The sequence below is a fragment of the Lepidochelys olivacea genome (assembly GCF_965140295.1).
Source record: "Lepidochelys olivacea isolate rLepOli2 genome assembly, chromosome: 5".
Lineage (NCBI taxonomy): Eukaryota > Metazoa > Chordata > Testudines > Cheloniidae > Lepidochelys > Lepidochelys olivacea.
In genome coordinates this window covers 84,098,758-84,111,465 of record NC_140415.1, presented here as the reverse complement: position 1 = coordinate 84,111,465, position 12,708 = coordinate 84,098,758, and the positions used below count along the sequence as shown (strand labels likewise).

The 12,708-nt window shown below is 39.1% G+C and overlaps 1 protein-coding gene across 1 annotated transcript in view; it reads right to left on the bottom strand.

Moving 5' to 3' along the window:
- Positions 1 to 9,779: 9,779 nt before the first annotated feature.
- CDC42SE2 (CDC42 small effector 2) overlaps positions 9,780 to 12,708 on the bottom strand; it is a 117,487-nt gene continuing 114,558 nt past the window's right edge. Inside the window, exons 4-5 of the mRNA XM_084627715.1 lie at positions 12,393 to 12,510; positions 9,780 to 11,836 (exon numbers count right to left, since the gene is read on the bottom strand). Coding sequence (XP_084483841.1) covers positions 12,412 to 12,510 — 99 coding nt within the window. The 3' untranslated portion in view covers positions 9,780 to 11,836; positions 12,393 to 12,411. The remainder of the gene's footprint in view (positions 11,837 to 12,392; positions 12,511 to 12,708) is intronic.

Sequence of the window (12,708 nt, the reverse complement as noted above, 5' to 3'; positions counted from 1 at the left end):
ATAGAACGGTTTCCATGGTAAAGGTGGGCAGTTGCATTCATGTACTAGAGGCAGTATTTGAGAGGCTGGCCAATGCTGAGCACCTGCAACTGCTATCAGCTTTAATAAGAACTCTGGGTACTCAGCTCCTCTGGAAAGTAGGCCCTCTGTGTTCACTATGAAGAAAAGTGGTGTGTGCACTAAATGTCTGTATATAGCACACCGATTTCTGAAGCAGTCAGGAAATCTCATTTCATAGCTGTAGTCACCCCAGTCTACCAAGGTACGCTTGGCAGTTTGACTCTAAATTACTGTTAGCAAGCCATCTTTATTCTCTTCAGTTGCTCATTTCTCTGCTACTAGGGTTTCCTCTTTGTATGACTTTTTGAGAATAAGTGCCCACACTTCCTGCCTACAACATAAAGACAGGACCGCGTCTAGCTAGGCACCCGCTGCTTAAACCCAGTGAAAAAGTAAACAAACCCAAAACACCTTGCTGAGCTAGACTCTGTGGTTTTGTGCTTGGAGCCAGAAACTGTTTTTTCAAGAGAACTCCATGGATATGTCCCATTCCAGGGCACAGTGCTGGGGCATCTGCAGGAGCCTTTCTATTTAGCCCTATCTAACAGGGTGCTGCCCTCAAGCACACCCTCCTGTGGCGCTGGATGGCTCTGTAGATGCTTTGCCCTTGGCTCTTTCTTGGTGCTTGCAATCCTTTTCTCAGTCCTGAGTACTTCAAAAGATACCTCCTCTGTGGGGGTCTCATTTATTAACCTTTCCTGCTCTACATAGGTTTTTATATCACATAGTCACGTTGCTTGCACTAACATCTGAAATGGGTTATCTGTTCTCTCCTCCTCAACCCCGCAGGAGAAATGTGTGCAGTGTACAGAGCACAGAAGCTGTTCTTTAGCCCCTTTGAGTCCAACCCTTTTTCTGGGCTGGGGCAGTAATTCAGACAAGTATCTTCTCCCCAGGTTCAGGAAACCCCAGCCCTTCTTCCTGAAGCAGAGTTGTATTTCAAACAGGCTCAGATGAGGAGTACACAGCTCTCCCTCTGGAGTTGGACTATGATCCAGGTCACCTGCAGCCCTGTCATCTTCTCCCTCAGCTGGTCCCCTGTTACTCAGTCCTTTCATCTGTTGACTTGGAGAAGTTAGCAGGCAACAATCTTCTTCCTGCTAGTCTCTGTTATGAGGGAGGAGGTGGCGGCAGCAGCATATATGCTGCCCTCCTTCCCAGGGCACATCCTGATTGGCTGGGACAGACAGGAGCTTTGTCACACTCTGCACTATAAGGCTCCAGGTCATGGGCCGTTAAAGGAATACTAGCCTGACTTCTCCCAAACATTATTCCCCCAGGACCATTTCCTCTCTCCCAGTATGTACTTCTGCCACTTCTGAGGCCCGTGTATATATCCCAGCTCCCAGGAACAGGTGTTGGCTGATCCCTAGTCTCTATTACCTTTAAAGGGAACAGACCACCCCATTATACCCTCCCTTCTTTTCCACACAAGACCTTTATGATTCCTCTCTCATTTTCTACTCTACCTCAATCACATCCTTAGCCTTGCTGTCCTTGCCACAATCATTGCTCTCCAATTCTATATTCTAAAACAATTCTCTTCTTCGCAAGTGTGAAAAGAAGTGCCACCTCAAACTCACAAACACTGACCTTCACTTTATCCCAGTTATTTAATTAATGCATGGCACTTTGAGTTGCTAGAGGATTATGGTATTGCTCCAAGTGGATGAATGGTGTTTTGTGAAGAAAGCCATTCCTGTCATCAGGCGCTTTCTGATGCACAGCACCAAAAGTTCTAGTAACATTAGCCATCTGAAGAGTGCAATCCTCTCCAAGGCCTATGCATTTTAAAATATTTTATTGCTAAGACAGAATTTTTTTTTGATAAAAAGGAAACCTATTTCAAAATAGCATATTCACTAGGGATTGTCACAGCATTTCTGAGTTCAGAGTTTTAAATCTAGCCCATAAAAGTAATTGCCTGCTTTCTCCCGGGTGTGGTGTTTTGAGGTTAGTATTTACTGAATAGTCTATTTTATAATTTTGGTGAATAATTTCGCACTGAGACCAAGAGAAGTGAGCCGGGTCCACATGAAACACGAAAGCTACCTCACGCCTTTGTTTAAGAGCACAAGTCACTCAGTTCACTCAGCCAGCTGCCACTTCCTGCTATGACACACAAATGCAAAATGTATTTGCACCTCAGAGAAGGTATTTTAGGTTAATTATTGCTAGAGGGTAAATTCATCATCATCTGAGTAGCTGTGTTTAGCATGGTTAACCCTTTGAAAGCTGGCCGTTAAGATTTGTCAGTCAACATTGGCTGTTACCCAGAAAGCTTGATTGCTGGAGCCATAGTATCCCTATTTACTCTTCCTCAGTGTCCTCCTCTTGAAATGCTTCGTACCAGCTAATTTTCCTCTATCTTTTTTTTCCTTTCAAGAAATTTGAAATGTAAAACAAGTCAACAAGCAATTTACAGATTTTAGAAAAAGGTTCACGAATATCTTCGGTTCTTACAACCCTCTGACTGTCTAGCCTTCTTGTAAGTGACAATAATTGTGTTTCCTATGGGAGTGCTTCTTCTTTACTCCTACAGCATGGATTTCACAGGGAAAAAGGGACATATCAAACAGGATAGGAAGTGGTGAGTTGGGGCCACAAGCTCAAATTCTCACCTGAAGACTGCGATGCATATCCTGTTCACTGCTGCAGATGTACAGCCATGGAGAGCCAGTTCTCTGCAGACTCTGATGGAGACTGTACTTTTCTGTTGCAGCTGCTGGTTCACCTGTGCTTCTTCACAAAGCAAATGAGGTATATTTGTTTGTTGCTGGAGTACCTGGCACATATTCCTCCCAGTTTGCATTAGAGGTTGCAATATGCCTCTTTTCTGTATCACTGAAAAGCAGGTCTTTGGAAGGATTATGTGCTTTACGAACTTAGAGCTCTTTTAACAAAGCTTCTTTTGAATTATGAGTGCTCCAAAAATTAGACAGTTCAGAACATGAGAAATATGGTAAATATTTGAGCCCAGAAATTAAAAGTTGGTTTGGGTAACTGTATATAACATCTACCTAGAGATATGGCTGGAGAATTTTTAGGACAAAAGATTTTATCATCTGCTTTTTTGGGAAAAAAGTGAAAGGGGGTTAAGAATAGATGTGACTTTAACCAAGGAATTGGACATTTATACTGATATTAAGAATATCAAAAGTCATCATAATTAATTATACAAATTTTGGAAGGGATATTAAACCTCATGCTTTAGGGTTTATTATCAGACACCAGAAAGAGACCTAATGTGGGGTGGGACAGAGTATCACATCTGCCTACTACTACTGAAGCATCTGGTACTAGCCACTGTCTAAGACAGGACACTGAACTAGATGAATTTTGGGTCTGATCCAGTATGACAGTTCCTATGCATGGATCCACAATCATGGTCCTCATCATGAAATCATAGAATATTAGTGTTGGAAGAGACCTCAGGAGGTCATCTAGTCCAATCTCCTGCTCAAAGCAGGACCAACACCCACTAAATCATCCCAGCCAAGGCTTTGTCAAGCCGGGCCTTAAAAATCTCTAAGAATGGAGATTCTACCACCTCCCTAGGTAACCCATTCCAGGGCTTCACTACCCTCCTAGTGAAATATCACGCTTGTATATTGCAATTAGAGGGAGGAAAATACTATTAAACAAATAATTTATGCATAATGCCATTATTTGTTGAATATATTATTTAAAATGTTGCATTATTCAAGCCACTGTATGCTAACTGAATAATATCAGTCAAGTAATATAGCCAGCAAGTGATGCATTATTCATCAAATGTTATTTGACAAACAATGTTATCCAATATTCATGTAACTGCAATATACTTTGGATCGCTCCACAAAAATAGTGAAACTAAATACATCATCTTCTGAGAATCCAGGACATGCAAAATTCTGCTTTATTTAGCTATATCTGCTTATCACCACCAAAACACTTTAATGAGTTTAAGTGACCGTATCAAATTCACTTACTGTTGTTCCAGTGCCCAGATTATTATTGGGGGACAAAAATTAAATTTGAATTATTTCCTGCCCTGGGATGCGTGTGTGTCATAATTAGTACTTCTGGAACACCCTCATTTAACCGTGCTCAGCAGCTCCTCAACCCCCAAGCACTCATGGTGCAACTGCCATCTTTCTAGTCCAAGATGGCTTGACACGACTCCCTCTGAAACAAGTTATTACTCACCTTCATTCTTAAGTGCTTTGCCGAATATGGATTTGTTCATATGTTTAAGTGCTTTGCTGAATCAGGCCCTATGGCTGTAACCAGTGTCCTATTGTGACTTTGATCCCATTTATAACTCAAAAACAAAACAAAAAAATCTACTTTGTGTTCTGAAGATTTTGAGTAAACTGAGCAAGTACTTTGAGATCAAGACTTTAAAATGGCTCCTTCTGAGATTTTTGCAAATTTTCATTTCGGTGTGTCCCTGTATCTGTCCAATGAAATCACTTTATAGCACAAAATCTGAAACATGGACAAGATGTTGACATTGAAAGAGGCAGTTTTCAAGGTCAGGAATAATAGAATGTTTAAGAAATTGCCTTTACATGAAAACTAGACACCATATTCCTTTGGTTGAGCTGATTGAGAAAGTGACATGGCAACAGAGAAGCCTCTTGTCATTGACCTCCAAAACCAGCCTGGGGAATTTTCCAAATTTGAACCGAAACTCAAGAATCCTGCAAAATGACCACTTCCTCCTGCAGCCCCTGCAAAATGTCTCTTTGACCTAGGGGAACAGCTACTAGTTCTGAGTTTTAGGCCCAACTTTTCTATTGAAGAGCCTTAGTAAATATCTGAATATGATAACCCTTCATTAGTGAGACCTCACACCACTCCAGAAGGGCAGTCTCATTACCTGTTTTCCAGATGACAGGCACCATCAGGAAGTTTGTGTCAAAGCTGGGAGCAGCCCTCTGATCTCTGAAGCACTAGTACTGATGTCTCAGAACAGTGCTTCAATACTTCATACTTTGACTAACTGACCTAAGAACGCTTACGCACCCTTCTAAAGCACTTTGATATCTACAGATGAAAAATGTGAAGCACCAGTATAGCCATATTTTTCAAATGGAGTATCGAGAGAGAGAGAGAGAGAGAGTTTCAGGGACTTGAGTGGAAGGCACTAGTGGGCTAGGTATTTCCTGTGTAACCCAGAGACCCGGCTCTGACATTTAACTCATTGCAGTTTTCCTCCCAAAACTGTTTTTTTACTAATACTTGGAGTGAAAGCAGGTAACTTAGCTGCATAATAAATGTGCATATCTTGCCAGGTGTGTCTCAGCTTGTTTATTTTCTAAGGTGCACAGTACAGGAGTTCATTACCAGTATACCTCCTAATGGCTGGGTGATGGAGGATGTTTTAAAAAAATCTCTGGGAAATTCCTTAAAGAAGAATGTTTCAATAACCAGTTAACGTTGCTAAGAAACAGTAATGTACTTAACTATGACAAATTTACAAAACCCAACCGCTGAAAAACCAAGGAAATGAATAATTATGGAAATCCATAAATGTTACACTGACCACATAAGACACGTGCACATGATTTTCATCCAGGACAAAGAGAATATTATTCTTTCATGAAAAATCTCAAAATATAAGCCTAACACAAACCTCTTCTGAAAAAGCAACAAAGTTCTTCTCTGTTTACACATACAGTGTTGCCAGTTCTTGCAACTGTATCACAAATCCTGGGATATTTAAGTGTTTTCCTTAAAGCTCCAGCTTCTGGAGTCAGGGCATGTGAGACTAAGTAAGTTTCTAGGCCCTTATGATTGTGGAGAAAACTTGAAAAATGTGACAACCTATGGACTCCGAATCAGAAGGCAATTTAAAAAATAAATAAATAGATCTCCCAATTTTTAACCTAATCTTATATGTTTGGGGGGCATGTCTTGTGATTCTGACTGCTTGTGGGTGGGAATACTACATTCATAAACACATTGATTAGTCTCAATCCAAGTCAACATACATAAGTAATTGCAACAGGAATCAATTTTATATACTTTTTCTATTAACAAATAATTTTGTCACAAAACAGCAATTATAAGTCCTATTAAAATGCTGTTAATGAATCACATAAATGTCCCATTTATTTTATCCCTAAAAGAAAATACTTAGATCCTGGAATCAAGATAACAAAATGTGTCATGATGAAAGCTGTGTGTCTTTGTACTGGGAAAGAATAATGGGTTTATGTTTATTATGTAGTCAGTGTAAGATTTATGAATTTCCTTAATTATTAATTTTCTTGCTTTTAAGTGATTGGGTTTTATAAACTATGTGATGGTTCCATATGTTTTTGTCACATAGCAACCATAACAAGGCTTAGAAACAAGCCTTTTGTTTATAAAATTAAAATAGTTTTATATGGTTCTCCCAGCTGCATTTCTGACTTATTTTGTGATACATATTACAGAGCTAAAATGTAATGCTTTCCCGTTTCAAAAATGGAATGGGCCTGTCAGACTGTTTGATTTCTTTTAAAATGGTGTTTAGATCCTGTGCTAAACATCTAAACAGTCTTCATTAAGAGTGAGATGACCTTTGTGAAGAGACCAAGTAAAAGCAGTTCCCTTCACACCCCAGTTTAAGTAGTACCAAAAAATCCCCCTTTTCAGGCAAGCGTTAGGCTTTGATCCTTTTGGATATTTTAGTGGGTCTTTGCTGTTGCTCTTTTTCTTTCTGGGTTTTATTAAAATATATCTAGTAATTCAGAGCCTCTCTCTTATTTCAATCATAGCTATTCCTATTACTTTGACTAAAATAAGCAGTTAACTTGGTTATTTACGTGGCCACCAGGGAACATATGACAGCACAGACAACTTCTTGAGGGATGTGCAAATTAGTGTGTTTTATGTTTAAATATAATTTTATCTGCTGATCACTACAATGATATGACAACTGTAAAATTTTACAACTGGCTTAAGGGACCTAGAGTGAAACCTTTTTTAGAGACCACCCCCTCATTATGCAACCTCTTGTCTTTACAGTCCTCTCCCAAGTATCCGCACAAAGAGGGACTGATCCTGCTCCCACAGAAGTCAATGGCAAAATTCCCATGGACTTCTGTGGTGCAGGATCAGGGCCATAATGAGTACAGCTGTGCTCCACTTTTGTTAGAAGTCAACCTCTGCTAATATACTTTTTTTAGACCTTTGAAAAATTTCTCTATATTCTCTTCTCCCCCTATGTTTGTGTATGTAATGTATCCAGTTTTAAAAGGTATAAAGAGAATATTAATAAATATATTTAAGCTGCCTCAAGAAAGATGCATCTAATGTTACTTTTAAAACATTTTTTGAAAGGTCCTTTGAAAAACCTGAAAATTATACCTAGACCAAAATATTCAAATCCAGGTGCCTAAAGTTCAACTCTTTTGTACAGAGGCATCTAGATAAGTAGCTTGATTTTCAAAGGTACTGATCATCCTCTACTTATACAGATTTCCATAAGTGTTGTCTATACTCAGTGACTCTAAAAATCAGGCTACTTATCTAGATGCCTACATATGGATTTTAACTCTTTAACTTAAAGCTCCCCGTGTTCAAAAAATTTGGCCATAAGGCTCAAATCACTGGAACCTTGAACCCAGATTGTGTGAAAGGTGACATCTTCATATCACTAAGTGTTTGCACCAAGTTGTTTGCGAAGTGTGTAGGTTTTTGCTTTTTGGATTAAGAACCAGGCACCACTTGGTAAGAGAAAACATTACTAGGAATTCCATTTTTAAAGAATTCTCCTGTGTTACTGGATCCTCACTATATGCTTGTTTCCCTTCTCCCACTAAACGCCCCTTCATTCTGTTCTTTGGATTAGCCGAGACAGCTCCAATCATGCTTCAATCCCACCTTAGAACATTTCAATTCCGGAACTGCCTCATCCACTCTCTACCCACTAATTCTCCCACCAGTTTGCTGGTCTCCCTCACACCCCAGTCTCTAATCACTACTCAAATTCAAGGAGCCCAATTCTCACACCACCTCCACACCTTCTGTCTTTGCTCAGGCTTATCTTTCTCCAAATTTTCATTAGAACAAAATCTCACGTTGGACATCCCCTCTCTTTTGAAACCTGCTGTGTTCCTCATCATACCGTTTGCTCCCAGAGGCTCCTGTCCCTTGATTCTATTTGCTTGGATTCAATTGGTCATACTGGTAGGAATGAAAGACTGGTACTTCATAAATACACAACTGAGAAGTATTTGATGTGTAAAAATGTAAGCTTAATAAAATCCAGTTTGTAGTATTTCTTCCACACTTCCTGTATTGAAGTTATTAATCCATTAATTATTTATCAATTTTACCAGGCTTGGAGTTTCAGTAACATTTTGGGTTTGGTTTTTTTTAAAAGTCTATACAATAGGAGAAATCCTGGCACCCACTGAGGTCAATGGCAAAATTCCCATTGACTTCAATGGGGCTAGGATTTTTTTTTTTTTTTTTGATTAATCTGGCCCAGGGGTGAATGTGGCTTTTTAGCTTTTTGACACTCTGGGAATGGGAGCTATAGAAATGCCCTCAGGTATGCTTACACAGTATCTGGGAGGTGAGAATTCCAACTCAGGCAGACATACAAACACTAGGTCTACTTGAGCTAGTGCCTCAAAATAAGCATAGCTGCGGCCACATGGACAGCAATCCCTGCTTGAGAGATACCATTTTTGGTTTCTGGAAATGCAGAAATTCAATTAATACATAAAAATTCTCATGATTGCACTTCCTGTCACCAATTTTAATTGTTGGGATCTGTCCAGCAGTCCCATAAGACTGACAACTACGTCCCATATTTCTAAAAGTGCATTTGTTTACATGCACAGATATGAACAGATCTATGTAAATCCCTGATTTGCTCTTGCATAGTTGGTGTTTAGAACAATTTCCTGCGTTAAACATCAAGATCACGACACCACTTTAAATTACTGTTATGTTTGTGGAATTCAGATTCCGTCTTCCCCTCTTTCTAGACTTTGTTCAGGAGGGCCATTAGTCCAGGCTCAAGAGGGCCTGTTAGAAAGTGCAGGAGGGCATCATCAGCAACTTACCTGCTCTAAAGAGAACAATTCATAATTGTCCCAACTCTGTGCTAGGGGCAGGAAAGCAGCTACAACTTTCTAGTATGAATGCTCATGTGGCAGTCCCATCCTCCTCTCTGTGTGGGTTAGGTGATGGGGGTAGGGTGGGAGGGGAACAGAAGCAAGGCGGAGGAGAGCTGGTACAGTCAGCCGATTCCTTCACAGACAGGCCTCAGCATCTGCCTTCAGAGCGTATTGGTCCCTTTACGTCTTTAGGGAAGGCAGAGGAAAAACTGGGAAGCATAGAAGAGGGAGGTGTCCAAGCTTCAAAAGGCATCCAAAAGCAAGTGGTTGGCTCTGCTGTTTGTATTAGTAAGGAGAAGTGAACAGTAATGGATCAATGTCTGGAATGGCAAAACCACTTTTGCACCCAGAGTTTTCAGCAGATCCCAAGCAGACCTATTACTGGAATAAAATTCATTATAAAATAAGGGTCAAAACTCCATTTAGCAAAAAAAGGTGACATGGCATGAGAAATCAGAAATATTAAACCTGAACAGTACTAGCCTTCTCTGTTATAGTAAAAGGGTTGATACTCAGATAGTCTAACCATGAAATTGTCTAAAGCACACAAGTGTTTTTCTAATGTAAGTATTACTGTTATATTATTTCTGAAAAAGAAAAAGGTAAACCAGCAACTGAAAGAAAACATTTATTGAATCAAAGTCAATACTTTCCTTTTAATATCTACAAGTCAACACTGAACTGACTTTATTCAAGAATGAACACAATGTACAAAAAAAGTATGTTCGTTATAAAAATATGTCAATTTTTTTTCTGGCTACTGAGCTGAAGACATTTGACAAGTGCAAGGTAAACCTGCTCACTAAAATTAATTCGCAGAGTGATGACAAAAAGTGAAAATCATTTTGTAACCCTAGAGTATTTAAAGGCCCATTGATAAAGAAGCATTTGAAATGCTGACCCCAAATCACCATGTTGTTGTGTATTTATGCACACTAGACAACTGAACGTATCTCAATCCTGTGTCATTATGAATCAGTACCTGCATCAGTGAAGACTATCCAAGTTTACCAGAGCTATCCAACCAGATAATTAACGTCTACCATTGGATTACAACTTTACTACTCCTGAAGAGAGTCAATGGCCTCAATGTCCAGTATATCTGTGTGAATATGACTTTTTGTTTAGTACCAGGAAAAAAAGCAGATGTGTATGTGTTTATACCAATCTGGGGTCTGTTTCAACACAAAATGGAAATGGAAATTAGGAGAGGGGCTAGAAAGGAGAGAACTATAATTGTTAAGTGTATCGCATTTATGTTTTTATGTATATATTTTTTAGCTTTCATCTGATTAGGCTCAGTTATGCCCAGTTTGCTAGTTAAAATGTTGAATGTAGTTGAGGATGATTTTTAACATAATTTTTTGAAGTCAGTTAGGACTCAAACTGTTGACTTCTGTTTCATATCACCAACAAGGAAGGAAAAAAAGGAAAGGACCATTTACAGAAAAATCTGAGAACAGTGCAATATTAAAATACAATTTTCACAACATGTGAAAGAGGAACATGCTTTGGAACCTGAGCAAAAGGCTTCTTACTGAGATAGTAAAAAGTCACCCTGTATGTTGTTTTCCCTGGCATCTGTTCTGCCAGATCAGTATGTTGCTCTTAGCAACTTACATGGCCCCTAAATATTTAGTACACAGAAACTGCCAACTACTTAGAGAGGTCAACTAAACTTCAGCTAATATTGCAGGCAGTTTGACATGCTGCTACTGGAAATGACCATATAGCCTAAAAATTAAGCAAAATTTAAAAAGGAAAATGAAAAAGAAAGCAGCCAAACATGATGATGCTTTTTTAAACAGACAAAAAGGTCTACCACAACACTTAGATACGGTACTACACTGGTTTACAATCTTGAGGTCAGCTCTTTCAAAATAAATATACTAAACATTTACAACAAAATGCCTTATGAATGCAAGCTCACTCTTTATTATTTCAAGACCAGTTGGTTGACAACTTAAGACATGACTCTGAAGCAGCTAAGTTACAAGTCCTCCTTCAGAGCCTGCCATGAGCCAGTGCCACAGCTAAACTTTTAATCAGCAACAGTATCATCAGTCCGCAGCGACAAACATTTTTTTTCTGGCACCAAACAGGCCACCATACAAAGCAACTTCACAAAGCATGCGGACATCTACTCTGCTGATTTTCAAATGTATGAAATGATCATTGTGCTTGCAGGTCCCAGACCTTTCAAAAACATTTATAAACAAGGACAGATTAAAAACATTAATAGAAACTCACTCCCTTCTAAATTACAGCAGGGGAGGGGGAAATTAAGAGGCCCAGCAAAAGAAGAATGCTGGGCATTAGCACTTTCAGGAAGAAAAGAAAGAGATGACCAAGCTAAAACTGGAGCATTAATTTGCTTAATATTGAAAAATGTAAAAAAAGGAAAGCGACAAAACAAACAAACAAAAACTCCCCAAACCCTAAACAGCTATATGTCCATGGTTTTGACAGAGGCCAAATGTGTGCATGCCACTGAAAGGCACGGTAGGACCAGTCTGACAAATGACATCATCAGAGCAGAACAGCAACTTTCACTGGAATAATCACAAGGGGTGAACAATGAGCCATCACTTCTCTCTTGTCATGAGCACAGAAAGCAGTCACCAGGGCAAAAGGGGGAACACAGGAAAGAAGATACAGAAATTCACAAGAACCTGTGAAACAAAGAGAAAATGGAAGTTAAACAAAAGCAAGACTTTTGAAAATATGATCATGACAGCTTTCTAAACACTATATAACATTAATTTGTTTAATAGCCTTCATATTATGTTTATTTAAGTATGCAGCACTCCTGCAACATTCCTCTTAAATGTGCTATTTAATTATACAACTCAGAGTTGTACTGAAATTTAGTATGCAACCTGCATCTCCTGCTAAGACATCCAACGTACAAAGAACCCCAACTCCCTACAGTAACATCTTGATAGATGGGTGTAAATTCAGTTTAATTAAACATTTTTATAATCCATACTGAATTATTAAACATATCGTTCAGCATAGAATACAAAGTATGTGGTTATATAAATATTTTCCTTGTATGGAGCCCACTACCCAGATACATGCTTAAAATAATGCATCATAAGGGTAGATTTATTTATAGAGAATTGTTTAGGTTACATTGTAGGATGTTCTCCTTTAGCATTCTCTATCAGTGATAGAAAGGCTATACTAGACTGTGTAACACAACATTGGAAGGACTGTAATACTCACTGGGAATGTTTCCCCAAGGTTATCCTGCTTTTGTATCTACAAGTTGCATCTGAACATTTGCAGACATGCCACCTCCATAGCCTCCCTTGGACTGCATTTGGTTCTGAATTGAACTCACCTATAGAAACAGAAAAGGAATGGTGATAGCAAATGATAAGGCAGATCAAACGTGAACTGGTGCTTTTTAAAGTGCCCTCTCCCTGTTACAGCAGCATTATGTTTGTTTGAGGACATTTCTGGAAGTAGGTTTGCTGGAATTTTCACATCTTGCAGTTAGGCAAGCAAGAGAGATGAAGGAAGAACTGGTATTCATTAT